At 41.8% G+C, this 14649-nt stretch overlaps 1 protein-coding gene across 5 annotated transcripts; it reads right to left on the bottom strand.

The window, feature by feature from the left end:
* Positions 1 to 416: 416 nt before the first annotated feature.
* LOC306777268 (MORC family CW-type zinc finger protein 3) lies at positions 417 to 13795 on the bottom strand. Of its 5 annotated transcripts, none has more exons than XM_079268315.1 (17): positions 13750 to 13795; positions 13568 to 13640; positions 11087 to 11219; positions 9380 to 9600; positions 9123 to 9270; positions 8372 to 8525; positions 7565 to 7726; positions 6733 to 6852; positions 6549 to 6652; positions 6001 to 6129; positions 5220 to 5336; positions 4306 to 4380; positions 3406 to 3445; positions 2928 to 3277; positions 1795 to 2296; positions 1430 to 1608; positions 417 to 874 (listed from the first exon to the last, which is right to left on the bottom strand). In XM_079268315.1, exons 1-17 carry the CDS (start codon positions 13786 to 13788, stop codon positions 718 to 720), a joined length of 2703 nt encoding a protein of 900 aa, XP_079124441.1. In that variant the 5' UTR covers positions 13789 to 13795; the 3' UTR covers positions 417 to 717. The 5 variants fall into 5 exon arrangements, with proteins under 5 accessions (XP_079124441.1, XP_079124442.1, XP_079124443.1 ...); XM_079268316.1 differs by having other exon boundaries at positions 4306 to 4377; XM_079268317.1 differs by having other exon boundaries at positions 7598 to 7726.
* Between the last annotated feature and the right edge of the window lie 854 nt (positions 13796 to 14649).

Here is a 14649-nt window from a genome sequence, read left to right as displayed (position 1 = left end):
ATGAATATGACAGAGCATGATGGTGCTGATGGTGTCGTACAAAAGAACCCACCCGGCATCACATTGAACAAATAACAGAATGTTGTACCTCATTAGTACTTTATTTCATTTAGGATCAAACTAACTGACGGCAATACTTGCAAGAGAAAAAGTTAGTCCCAAAACAAAAATAAATTGTCAAATGAAATGATGATTTCTGAGATTTTCATCACCTTAACACTCCAAGAACATGGATTTAAGAGCCACATTTTCATTAATAGGCTTCACTGCCACCTTGTGGAAATTAAGAGGTACTGCAGAACTTCTGCATTTTAAATGAGAGCGCGCTTTTAATTAACCTTGAAAATAAAGAAGCAGTGTACAATAAGTGGTTTCAGTATTTTAATGCAAACGTAAAAAGTCTCATTTACGGATGTGTGAACAAATCTAGAAACAAGCATGAATCCATGATCACATGCGTATAAAACTAATTTAAATAGAAGCAAAACACACTTTTCAGAAACAGTAAATTTAAAATGTTATATGTTCGTCAATGGGACACAAATGTTCACAACAATGCCTCTTGAAATAAACGAGCACACGAAAGGGATGCAAAGTGAACTGGCAATATGTGTGGAGGCAAAAAAAGCTTGACAGACAGCAACTCTGAAAACAAAGACGACAAATGTCAATCCAAACTTTGCATATAAAAAACATCTTGGTTTACAACAGTACTGATCATAGCTTCAGTGAGTTGACCTCGATGATCTGCTGCAGGATGTTGTCTACGTCGGTGGTCTCCATGCTGATGCCAGCCAGGTCCAGTTGAGGCAAGAGAGCCGTGAGAAGCACCACCACGTTGTTACGGATGCTGCGCAGATCTTCCTGTGAAGGTCTGATTGGAGAACAGCGTAATCATGAAAGCCATTACAATATTTCAGTAGCTCAGGTGATGAAACTCTGTCAAGGGGAATTCACATTTTATTTGCAAATCAGCAAAAATGGAGAACAAAAATGTGTAAACAACTGTGAAAGAGGACATGACTGAAGCGTTTTTGGAGAAGTGCGAGTCGAAGAAACAGTAAAGAGCGTTGGTAAAGATGGAAGCAGATATTTGTACTGTGATCGCTTGGATTGCTTTATCTTTTAAAAGTAGAAACATTTACGCCCCTGCACACAAATGTAGTCCTGCCAGCTACAGGAAATGACTCTTTATACTGGAAGTACATAGAGACAGATCTTGATATCTGAAAGTCAGCAGTTTGCCATGCTTGGAAAGGACAGACAAACCACAGTCAAAGATGGTCAATAAAGTTAGAGGTTGAAGTTGGATTTATTTTTTACTGCTATCCACGACCGAAATCTTCAAAGAAAAGCTGTGATTGAGGAACAAATTTCTGGCCTGTAAACAAACTAATTCTGAACATTTCGGGGTGCCGAGAACACACACCTGTTGCTTTCACAGGCCTCGTTGTCGCCGACGATCATCCTGCTGTGAGTTTCCGTCTTCTCCATCTTAGACACGTTCTGCTCAGGCTGCACTATTGACCCGCACACAGCTCTCTGACTCGGGACCACCATCTCCAGACGGCCTGGAGCCAGCACCGAGCTGCTGGATGAACTAGAGCTCTGAAGCGGAGGAAAGAGAATCGAGGATTACACAGAGTTTGCCGTTAGATCTTCATTTCAGATTAGTCTGAGTAGATGGCCTTAAATAAGACATTTTTTCTTTATCAAGCACTCTGCTCATATGTGATTTTTTTTGTCATGCATCATCAAAATGAACCGAAAATATTGGGTATTAACTCTGCTGACCTCAGCCACGTCGGTCTGGCAGCCGACCTCTCTGCTTGCTCGGGATGCTGGCGGAGTCTCCGGCCCTCCGGTGGGATTTTCAGCGCTGCCATCGGCAGTCGTCTTCGTGACCTCCAGAGCTAGAAGCCGCCGTAGCCTCTGGGCCTCTTTCTCCAAGCCCGCCAGCTTCTGCACGTTAGCTTCCCGCCCACTCCCCTCTGGAGGCAGTAGTCTGCTCCAAGGCCCTTCTGTTCGACTCAGAGGAGACACCATCACAGTCTGGGTGGAGGGGAGCGAGTGGGTCCAGGTGAGACTGCTGGGGGTTCGCTGTGCTGCATCACCTGCTCTCTCCACTCGGCTGCTACCGCCAGGATTGGGCTTCTCCAAGGACACCGGCTCGGGTATATTTGTTTGTTTCTCAGGATTCATCTCTTGGGCCATATTTTCTGAGTCACGCTGCTCCTCCTGAGGACATGGCTTCTTTCTCACTCCGTGTAGTAAAGATCCTGATTTCCTCTTGTGGCTACAGAGGACAAAAGCTCGTCAGTGAAATGAACTGACAAGACACTTCAAACATTCTTGAGACAGGTAATCCCTAACAGAGTATTTCATGAGCTCTATCTTGTTGTCAAAGTCATGTTGTTATTGTGAGATAATGCAGCTGAAAACAAACTCCAGCTCTGACAATACTCACTGCACCACATGTTAGCGTCAGGGTTAGCACTATTAACGAGTCTTTTTTCACTCAATGCTCGTTCTATAAGGGTTGGCAGGGTCAGGTTTAGATTGTCTGTGAAAGGAGAACTCTGGTTGTGTCAGAGGACACGTCAACATCAGAGATTTGAGAGTCAGTGATTCTCATAAAACACACCTAGAAGACCACTAATAACTAAGCATTGACGTAGTTGAAAGGAAATGTCGAAAATACGCGTGAGCAAACAGACTGCGGCAACCTCTTGAATCTCAAAAGGTTGGAGTTTCCTCTATCTACTGCGGCTCCCAACTGCATTACCATTCATTAACAACACAACTTTGTAATTGAGTTTTCATCGAAAACTAAAGTGAATGAACAAATAATCGGGTTAAAAAAACATTGTAAAATGTATTATTCACGATTCTGAACTGGCACACAATACACATGGAACACAGCGAACCTTAATGCGTATCTGTTCTCCTCTCTTTCGACCGGCTCCACGTTTTTGTCTCCCTCTTTGTCTTCTCCCCCGTTATCAATGGTCTCATTTTCCACATGTGTGACTTCAATGGCCGTGCCTCTTCCAGCGCGATTCTGTTGCGCGTGTGCGACTTCAGCTGCGACTGTACTTTGTGTCTGTGCATCATCATGAACGCGTGCGTCTGTCAGGTGATCTGTGCTCGTCCGATCTGGCTCTAGTGCGTCTCCCTCTGTGTGGCATTGACCCGTCCGCGAGGTGGGCCAACTTGGCTCTGATGAACTGCGTGAGACGACTTTATGTTTAGCCGTTTGGTCCTGGAACTCGCACACCTGCAGCACAAACAAACAAACAAACAAGCACACTTATAGGCAATGTATCCAGACGGTGTACAGCTAAACAGCACACTGGCGTCTTTATCAACAGCAAAGTTGCCTAAAGTGTCCAACTTTTCACAAACCTCCAAGGATTTTTCTCGTTTTCTGCTTTTGGGATGCTCTCTGCAGGAAAAACAAACAGAGATTAATGACTTGAGAGGGGAAGATGATCTAAATATGGCGATGTCTAACTGTACTGTATATACTGTTTATAACTCCAATAACTGAATAGGTTCCCACTCAGTTTTACTCAGTCTTCTCTCAAATCCTGAAGATCTGAGAGTATTAAAGATTGTTTTTGTGTGCCACAGTTATAGAAAAATGATCAGTTCGTAAGTTAAATTAGAATAAGTAATAATTTCTGATTGGCTGTTTTGTCTCCAATCCGACTGCTAGCAGGATTATCTGTTACTAGGGAAGAATGGAAGCACTGGGAAAATAGTAAGAAGGCCCATTGCAGCCATACATATAGTTTTTACAGTTCCGGTTACATAAACCTTTTTATTGTATTTTATGAACATGAAATTCCATTTCTAAGTCAGTCTATAATGTACACCTTGCAACAAAGGTTTGTAGCTAACTCCTGCAAGATGAACAGTAGTTCTCTCAGCTAGTAAACTACTTTGATGATCCTGGATCCTAATAAGCCCAAAATATCCAATGATGCACAAACACATTTTCATATTAGAGGCTAAACAGTTTTTGGTTTCAATCAATATTTGAATCACTTTGCATTCAAGGGCAACAAGTCACCACGTTTTGAAGAACTGACTGATTTCTCATTTCAGTCCTTCTCGGTTGATCACTGTTGGGCAGAGTATCGCAAAACCAGACACACGCAGTCACATGAACAGGAAATAAGAGCGTGAAACTGACACATGAACCCACATGCAGTTCGAGTAGCAGTGTGAAACGTCTCTCCGTGTCTAAATTTTCCCACAGACCAAGTTTGAGAGGTCGAGAGAAATTAAATGAGCGCTTACTGTTTCTTGTGGTTTTTCTGGTAGCTGGGTGTTAACACCTCGCTGTCGTCTGCTTCCTCTGGGGAAGAGCAGCTTCTGAAAGACAGAGAGACCTGGCAGCTCAACAACTGCTAAACTTCAGCTCAGGGCCTTCCTGGTTTAGCCAAAACAGACACAATGATCTCCGTGCATTTGATCTGAACTATCTTATTTATTTTGCAGCAGTTTAAGCCTTTTTAATCGACCATAGAGATATGACAATAAACGAGGGTGAGAGAGATACCTATTTAACATCTGGTACACAGACCAAGGTACTATGGGGAAACTGAAATGTGACTCATCTGTGGACGAATGACGAGTTGCTGCTTTGCTTCACGATACAATACCGGGAGTCCGTTCAACACCATTGTTGTCGTCGTTTCTGGCGCATGCTCATGACATAAAACAATGGGCACGAGCGAATTGAGATGACGTCATTTGTTTCCCAAAGACTCCGGTTTACGTCCACACAGTTACACAAAGTAACTGGAGTTTTTCAAAAATCAGAAGGTGTTTTCAAAAATGCAAAAATTGTTTTCGTGACGAGAGGAGAAAACGGAGAAGAAAATATCTGAATACGTATGTCGACGGAGCATGAAAGGGTCACTTCAGTACTGCACTTTCATGAAGCTGGGAAACTTATACGATAGAAATATAAATAAGTAATTGTCTAAAATTGAGGCCGGGGTATCCCAACGTTAAATCAGTAGTATGGGTGAAAATCCCCAAAAATGCTCTATCCTGCATTAATCACAATACAACTGAACAGTGGCCTTCATTAGACCATTCTTGCCTGGTACATGTCTCCACTCCACGCCTTCAGTTCAAAACACAAGCTCTCCAACATTTAATGTCTGAAGTCGAATCCAAGGAAATCAATAATACGACATACACACCTGTAACTTGGATTGGGGTTCTGGCTGCAGTTCCAGCTTTCAGGAATCACATTGTAATGACTTGCCGGGACGCATCGCCACTTCAGGCAGTCTTCACACTGTAACCACATGGGACCCCTGTACATTCAGACATACATGTATGAGAAGTGTCAGTACACAGAAGCTGGCACTAGAGGGGGAAGTTCTTTCACCAAAAATAATAATTATTGGAATAAACATCACAGTGAGTCTATCCGCTTGTGTACATGAACGTGTCTTTTCAAAAGCCATATACGACGTAAAAATATTTTCGGTTGAAGCCGTTTATTTTGTGGTTCTGCATGCCAAATAACTGTTGCTCAATGGGTATAAAGGCTGTTGAAGATCCTTGCCTCAGCATGTTTACTGTTCGTTGCTACTGTCGAGACAGCAGCTCAAGCGTCTCAAGTCTCTAATTTCAAGCTTTGGGAGAAAAATGACCTATTTTACACTTTCAGTTAATTTGACAAGTTCCTACAAGAGTGGGTTATTAACTGACCTGCATCCTCCTGTATTGTTACCGTCTTTATCCATAAAAAAAAATTTGTGTACAGATTTAGAGGCAGATGGACCAGACAAACCAAATAATCTTTCAGTGGTGAAAGACACAAATCAAACACGTTTTTCTCAATTAAATTAACAAATTCAATTTTAACATGTTTTGGACCAAAGTTATGAAACCGCTTGAAGGTGAGGAGAAGAACTTTCTTTTCACTCCTCGCACTGCAGCTGCCAAGATAAAAACAACTAAGTCAACACTTACTCGTCAGCATCCGGCTGGTCTGCATTTTCATCTCTTTCCACGGCCTGAAACTCACGCTCTCTGGCCTTCTTCTCGATCACCTCTTTCCAGTAGTTGTTCAGCTTCTGGCCCAAAGCACCAAGGGTGAGTCTTGGGAAAAGTAGAAAACAGTAGAAAAAGTAGAAAACAGTGAATTTCTTGAACTGTTTTACCTTATATCATAAACACAACAGTGCATCAGGCCAATACTGCTCAACAGGTCTGTTTCTCTAGAAGAAAATAAAAAGATTGTAATGAAAATGATTTTAAGGATTCTCTGATCATCATCAGCTTCCTGGTTGTAAAACACTCACATTTGGTGTAAAGTTTGCAGAAATGAAAGCACTTCCGGGAAGAGCTGCATGAGTCACTAGTGCTATGTTTCCTAATAACTTTATAAACACTGTATCGTAGCAGTTATTTTCTGCCATTCTCTGCTTTATGGCAAGAACCAATCCAAGCAGATGGCTAATTAGCGCATGTTAGCACAACACTTCTGCCTCTTGGTTTTGTCTGTGTGTGCGTTGTACCTGTATTCTTTGGTGTATTCAAAGTCTTGCTTGTTGTGGGCAGGTTTGAGAAAGTTACACTCGATGATACCGATGACCCCGACACCTGCCCTTTGACCTGAGGCCTGTAGGGAATTGGGAAGTGTGATTAAGATCACCGCGTCTGCAATGAATGGAGACATACAGTCGCATCCTTTTCCCTTACCTTCAGCTGGCAGCCCACTTTCTCGAAGGCTTTAATGAGTCGGTTCCTGTGGTACATCATGACGCCGTAGTGGTCTTTGTTTTTCGGGTTCAGCCCAAAGGTCACCTTCACCTTCTCTTTCTGACAGACACCGGTCAAGGTTCACAGCACTGGGCATCGGCAGGTTTCAGAATAGGATCAGCAAGCATTTAGCTAACTCAAGTTATCAGAGGTGAACAGCAGCAAAAGCAAACGTTTACATTTTTTTTTGGTTGATACTAATGTAATATACCAATATTAATGCATATATAAAATAAATGTATTTTTGCAATGATTTAAATTACAACTAAACATGAAAGGAGCCTGTTTTTTTTCAATAGCAAATTAAGGATAACTCCATGATATTACTGTGCATTAAGGAACATGTCTGAGTCAGCAAATCTTAAAACGAATTAGCTTCACACAGCCAGAATAAAAGCTCAAAAGCACCATCTTTGATGGGATTTACATCTGGAAACAACTTGACAATTTAATCAGCCCAGAAAAATAGAAAATAAATAGACTTCAACACGAGTGCCGATACGATACCCGGGTTTCAGTCCGAGTGTCACCAGTGTGGACATAAAAAAACAACATAGTTCTTTTTGCCATTATTTTCGGTGGCCGTAGTCCGTATTAAAAGTTTTGATGATACTGTTAAACAAATTTGAGAGAAAAGATTTTCAGAGCCAATGTGTCTTTCCATTTAAAAAAAATTGATAACAAAAATCCCAGACAGCCAAGAGAGTGGTGCATTTCAATTGTGTAGAAATAAAAAGCTACTGACGTCCCACTTCCTGTTCGCATCCGATACTGATAATGACCATCCACACAGATTTAGGGATACACTGAACTGGGGTTTGTACACATCATGCTCAATGTGTTTCAGCCTCCTCGACACCAGCTTAACCAGAATCTTCTTCCCCCTCAGTATAATCCGTGTCCTCGGCTTCAGATACAAGATACCGAGGTAGGCCTGAGTCAAACACAAACAGAAAGAGAAAGCATAAAAGTAAATAAAAAGTCATTTAAAACACCTACTCATAATATATTTAGTCTGATACTATCTGTTGACACTCAACATGTCGATGTATAGCCTGAGAGTACATTATTCAAACTTTCTATTGAAAAACTACATCTATCGTAATTATGAATCGAATGACTCACGGGTTCAAAAGGAAACTGGGGCAGTGTTACTACAAAACCAAAAGTACGTCTCTGCATGAAGCAGGCACCTTCACCCAGCCACACACGAGCACAAGTTTGCATAGAACTTACATTTTCGATGCAAGGGGATTACCCAAACTTTAACCACTCAAACCCTGATCCCAGACCTAAAATCATCCAGAAGAGCTTCAAGTATCCTAATGAGCTTGAATATTGACACTATCAAATTAATTTTATCAGATAAATTGAACGATAAATCAGTAAATCAGTACCACTTTTGTACTCAAATGGCAGTATTATAATTTACCAAAATGATATACTATATGTAATTGCTAGTACTGCTGCACTATAATGCTGTTTTGGTACAACCATGTTTCTCGTCTAGCAGGTGTAACATCGAATGTTCTCATATCCTCCTCTGTGTTTGTAATGATCACACAGGTGATCCACTCACGGCGAGACTGTACTGTATGTCGGGGATGTCATGTTGGGCTGTCAGGGATCCACCGTTCCTCAGACATGTCTTCAGCTCCTCGTTATGAATCTCGGGCAAACGGAAGTCACTCACATCGGTCTCAAAGTCCATCTCTGGCTTGCCATCTTTTGCCCTTCAAGATAACGTCAAAATACATGATACTTCCGTTAGGAGCAGCAAAAATAAGATCTCGTAGATTTTCCAGTTGTAATGCTACACAAAACAGGGATTTTAAGTGCGGTACTTAGTATTTGATGACAATGATAATAGCAGACATTTTTTAACCAACGTAAAGAAGAAGAGAAACAGAAGAACTCCTTAACATGAACTGTAGTATTTGAGAGAACTTTGCTTCAGAAAGCAACTTGGAAAAGGGACTTCAAATCGTTAAATTCAAATTGCATCTGCTCCTCATATGATGAGGATGAGGCTTTGTTTCCGAATGTGTTGTTTTGCATGGATTTGACTAAAAGCAATCCTAAACAAATGTCTTATGCGTGTGCTCATGCTTATTTGCCTGTTTCAGTTTGAGTCTGTTTTTTGCATACTCATCAATCTCGTCATATTACAGCATACCCCCAACACATCTAGCTACTAACGCAAACCAAGGTGTGTGTGAACTCAAGCTTAAGGTACAGTTTCAACATTTTGTGGCATAAACGTAAATTATTAATTACCAACATGCTAACAACTCATATCGCTTACTTTGGAGCAAATGTATGATTCTGACCTGCGGATGTTCCAGATTAATATCTTGGTGCCTTTCTTGGAGAGAATGGAGTCAAAGTGTGCATGTATCTGTTCCCGGGAGGTGATGATGGAGTGTTTGAGGATGGCTGCCAGGCTGGCCTCCGAGTCCTCAGTCACCACCAGAGACTGTTACACTGAGTTAAGGTCAGAACATAGAGGAGGTATGTTTGTGCAAGGTGGCAAACATATTCTCCACCAATCAGTGTGGGGAAACCATATTGTTTTCATGAAGGATATTGGTTTGTTGGTTGAAGGGGACAATGGGGACAATGACGGCCTGGGCCTTGATGTTTTCCAGGTAGGTCTGAGACAGCATCCCCATCGTCTGGCAGCCGCCATTCTTGGTGAAGATGAGCGCGTCGCGGCCCAGACGCATTGAGCCAGACTTGAAACCGTTCCCGTACACGCCGATGGCTTGCTGACTGGCCTTCCCTGAACCCTTTTCTGTAAAACCAAAGCTGGACATATGGAGAAATAAGGATGTAGGTTTGATTATTTTTATCGTCGACAAAACCGTCATTGATGAATAGAAGTCAATAGATGTGATTCTGGGCATTTTTACATGGAGTAAAAGTGTCTTCAAATGAATTGTTTGAACTCACACAGGCTGCGCTCTCTACTGGACTCTATGGGTAATACTGTCACATGCGTGCATTCGCCCGCTGAACACCTGCATATGTGTAGCCAGACATTCAGTGTGTGCCTGCGTGCGGACGTGCGGATACGTGCGGACCCCACAGTATATAAGGCAGCACACACCACTGTCTCACAATCCTTTTTCTCTTCACTGCTTATCTTCAAGACCTCTCTGGGTTAACAGTGGGATGTGGCATTACCTCTCTGTAAGGAGGTAATACACCTCATTCCAGCTTCACCCTGGGGAGGGGTAGTACATATGCGTCTGTTCAATCCTCATCGATCTCCAAATGGGAGACAAGACGGATTAAACACAGTGACACGATGTCTGCTGCTGCATTTACAGGTGAGCTGGCAGCGATGCGTTCACGGACCTCATCACCGGCTCTGCCCTTTCCATGTTGTTCATGAAGGGCGTGGCGGCGGACAGGGCCGAGACAGAACGTCACAGCTTTTTGCTGCTGCTCCACAGCTGGTCGCTCATCCTCTAACACAGTCTTAACAGAATGGATGGACAGGACACAGAGTGGGTTATTCTCTCCAGTTCTGCAGAGTCTCTACTCCATTCATGGAGATCAAGGGGGCAAATCTAGCCTGTGTGAGTGAGACGGAAGGTTACAATAATGTAATCCTAGTTCTATGAGTACAAGCTCAGCCCTCCACCGAAGGGGTCCTGTAGCTCCTACGCTGCACGCTGAAGAGGGTTTAGGAGGTCAGACAGCGGTGTGGGGTCTGCACGTATTCGGCTAGGCACGTCATGATAGGCCGGCTATATGCTTATTCAAATTTTCAGTGGCCAGTCGAGGGCTCCCCCTGTGCTTATATAACTAGTGTTACACTATTGTAACCTCATTTTGTCCAACCAGGAGCCAAAAACCTAAAGACATTAACTTTATAATGCAAGAAAAAAGCAGCAAACCCTCACATTCGTAAATTGAAATAATGTTTAGCATTTAATTTATTTATACACTTAAAGGATTAATGGATTATCAAACCTCTGACAATTAAATGTATTCATACTCTAGCAATGAATCAACTTATCTCTTCAGCTCTATGTATGTGTGTGTAGTTGCATTCAGATTTGTGTGAATTTGATCAACACTCTTTGGTGCCAGTCTTTGTCAGAGAATGTGAATGTGTCAATTTGTGGTCTAAAACACTGGTGAGTCACACTGCGGTTTAAAGAAGGGAGGGACCTATCAGTGTTTGATAACATGCCATTAAATGTTTCTGATGCAACATTGACATTTTTGACGTGTTTTTCATTGACACAGCAACTTGATGTGGATTTGCATATGTGAGTCTTACCTGAGCATCTTGTGCAATTTGTTGGGCGTCATGCCGCTGCCATTATCAGTGAAGGTTAGACACAGTTGACTAGCTTCATCAACTACATCTATCCAGATCTGTTTAGCGGATACACCAGGATCTGAAGCATTGTCTGGAACACAAGATGAAATAAATGAATTAAAAACAGAGAAAGAGAGATCTCTGTGATCTTTTGAACCATTATGATAAGGCCTACTAGTTAGCCGATTACTTTAAAATGTTTTAATCATTATATTTGTTCACAAATAGTAATAACAAAAAGATAAGCAGTTCACTAATAATTTTACTAACAGGTTGTGAACATTGCATTGATAATTCACAGGAGCTGGCATTATGCATCGCCCAGAGGACCGAATACGGAGAGGGCAGAAAAGAGTACCAGCAGCATGTGAGAAGTGCCAGTGTACAGGAAAAAGTCTTGGTACGCCAGGAGTGAAATGAAGCAGTGCTAGTACGGTGTACCGGTGAGTACCAACCTACTCAGACCACGGTTTAAAAATGTACAGGTTGTAGCTCCGCCCACTTTAGTTAACTTTGCTACCTCTGACTAGCGTTAAGATTGACCAAGGAGGTTGAACGCTTTTGCGCCCTGAGCAACTTTCAAAGGAATTGAGGGAGCACTGTTTCCGCCGCTGTATCTAGTTCTCTTCATACATCTGTGGTTTCCAAAAGTATACCTCACACCACATAGGAAATCACCAAACAAAAAAGCCATGACAATACACTTACACTACATACACTTTACACTTATTAGTTATGAACCCCACTGTGTATTTCGGTCATTAAGCTCACATGCACTTTGCAATGGTAATGGCTGCAGATTTAATTAATTAATTTGATTTCGCCGGCTGAAATAACACCTTAAATGTCTGATCAATTTCATCAGTTGCAGCTAGCTAGCTAATTAAGCTAATTTTAGCTCCTTATTGTTGCTTAAAAACGCCGTCTAACTACCTTAGTGTTTAAAAATGGACTCATAAAATTGGAACCCTGAAAAATGCCAGCTACACGTACGATATTGCATAAAAAGTAAATTGTCCCTATATTGCAGTGTATATCAGCTCGTTGGAATTTAGCCAATCATTCAGGGTTTTATTTGATTTAGAACTGTTTTTCCGACTGTAACATGTCAAAATGTCTCCTCTGAAAATATATCATGCCGATTCCGACAGAAATAGCTAAAGAATTGAAGACGCATGTACAATAAAGTATAATAAGGTGACTGTAAAATCGCCACTGAGTAGGGCTGCACAATTAATCAGAATAATATCGAAATATGGCCAAATATACACTAACAAGTTACAAAGGAAATGACTAGAGATCACATAACAGGGTGTGTTCCTATTATTCTGCCCCAAGCTGTATGTAGAGTTTAAATATTAGAAGCATCTGTTTTCCACACACCACAGCACGAAAAACTAGTGTGGAAGTGTGAATGGTTTATAAGTCTTTTGCTATTTTCATGCTTCATATTGTATACACTGTATGCTAATACATACATATTCTCATCCAGTTTTAGTTTACTTCTCTAATCTATACCATGCAGCTGTTTTTACTTTGCTGCATGTGACCTTTTGCTTTTCTTCTTGACATGTTTATCTTATCTCGGATCTCAACGAACACCTCTCCAACACTCTCCTAACATTGAATATAATATTCTCAGAGCTAGAATTAGCTGCAGATCGTCCAGCTTTTCATGAGCTATTGAGTCACCATTGTGAGAACGAACGGCATTCCCTTTACAAACACGAGGTTTTTAATGCAAACACATAGTCAAGGTGCAATGCCCCTGTGAGCAGAGATCACATACGATCATGTACAAACGGTGCACTTACTGCATTATACAGCACACTCCCACTGCTCCTCCTGTCAAAACCTAGCAGCCAACAGACTGTCAGCACGTCTGAACTAGTAGGAGAGCACAGAGTGGAGGATTGACAATGTTGACAGCCCAGAAACAGACTCTTTGTATCAAGTGGAAGGACAAATCACATGGTGAATAAATGCTGAATTGTAAAAAGTTCAGGCTTTTTGTCTTTTTCAACCCAGAGATCCTAAAGCCATACGGAGAATTTATGTACAATTACTGTACTGTGACTGAAACCTGACCACAGTTTACAAATTAGTAGCATTTTAGGAATATTATGACCATTGCATGGTGATAACTAACACATTATAATAAGCCCACTTGTTATTATTATCTCCGTATCACTCCGCTGTACTTTCAACAGACACAGAGAGGCGTGCAACAGTCATAAAGTCGCTAAAGGGTGAGAAAGCGGAAGTCCACTCGGTCCATTATAGCACCAACACAAATATCTGTTAAACACACGGTTCACGTTGCGCGTGACAGCGGAAGAGTGCGCGACATGAAGTCATGCGAAGTTGCAGCAGCAACAGCAGGCACCAGAGCTGCAGGTGCACGAGTCTCAGCGTATAGTCCTTCATAATAACACCCACCTATTAACTCGGCCACTGCGCTGAAAGGCCAGGTGTGACTTGTGGAGTTGCTGTTCAGGAAGGAGGGACTCATCTTGAAAACGAAAACAAAAAGATCAGTTTCAATTATTCTGCCCCCTTCAAGTTAGTTTGCAAGTAAATACACATTCTGCCATGATGTGAAACAAATGTGAAATACGTACGGAACTCAGGCGAATCCCATGCTCGCTTAACCTCGCCATGACTGCGACTGAGTATTTGGCCTCTCGCGGTCTGTTGTCTGTGCGCAGACACGTGACCAGTCACAGGTTGTGGGCGTAGCGCATCTCTGAGCTGTCAAAGGAAGTCACTGAGAAAGATTAAAGAGGCGCGCGAGCAAGACCTCACGCATTCACTCTGAAGGCTTTTTTTATTTGAGGATATAAATCCTTATCTAGCAGTTCTCTGTGACATTGCCTGTGATTGATATAGTTCTCAAACACGTTTTAATTGTCCTATCAATATTTTTAGAAAGCCACGTGCCATAGTTGTGTTGTCAGCGTGTCTGTTCGGCATTACATTGATGTTTTACAGAACAATGTCAAGCGTTAGTGCGTCAGCCAAAAAGATACATGAGGTAGTATTGAGTCCGGTGTTTCAGAGGATGCTTCAACGAAGGTGGGAGCTGCTGTAGTTCCTGACCGTCAGATGAATGCATGACGCAACAACAATACTCGACAATCCAGCTGCCTGAGGCGTGATGTGAATGCAGACAGCACGCTATCATTTAAACAAGAAAAGCTTGTTTAACTGCCGGTTTAGTTTCCTTTCAACATCCGTCTATTTTAGTAACATAGTGTAACATTTGCTGTACAGCAGCCGCTGTGGCAATCACAAGATAATTAAATGCTAAAACAAAGTGTAAAAGCAACACAAGGAGAGTCATTATGGAGCCATGTCCAGGTCAATAGTTCAGTTCATTTGAAAAAAAACAAAAAAAACGTGAACATGAAAGTTCATGTTCTGGTCTTGAACATTGAAAAATACAGCAATGTAGTCAAAATTAAAATAAGTGAATACTATTTTTTTTTGGGTTGAATATAATTTTGATTCAGTTCTGGAAT

Source organism: Melanostigma gelatinosum (assembly GCF_949748355.1).
Source record: "Melanostigma gelatinosum genome assembly, chromosome: 5".
NCBI classification, from domain to species: Eukaryota; Metazoa; Chordata; class Actinopteri; order Perciformes; family Zoarcidae; genus Melanostigma; species Melanostigma gelatinosum.
Note: the sequence above shows the minus strand (reverse complement) of the source record. Positions and strands in the feature narration are given on the sequence as shown.

Bases quoted from the DNA above. Each gene is read 5' to 3' on its own strand.
- LOC306777268 (XM_079268315.1), bottom strand. From the start codon at position 13,788: ATGGCGAGGTTAAGCGAGCATGGGATTCGCCTGAGTTCC. The intron at 6,653-6,732 runs GTAAGGGAAAAG...AATTCCCTACAG, and splicing joins AAGTGGGCTGCCAGCTGAAG to GCCTCAGGTCAAAGGGCAGG. The intron at 5,337-6,000 runs GTAAGTGTTGAC...CTGAATGTACAG, and splicing joins GACCAGCCGGATGCTGACGA to GGGTCCCATGTGGTTACAGT.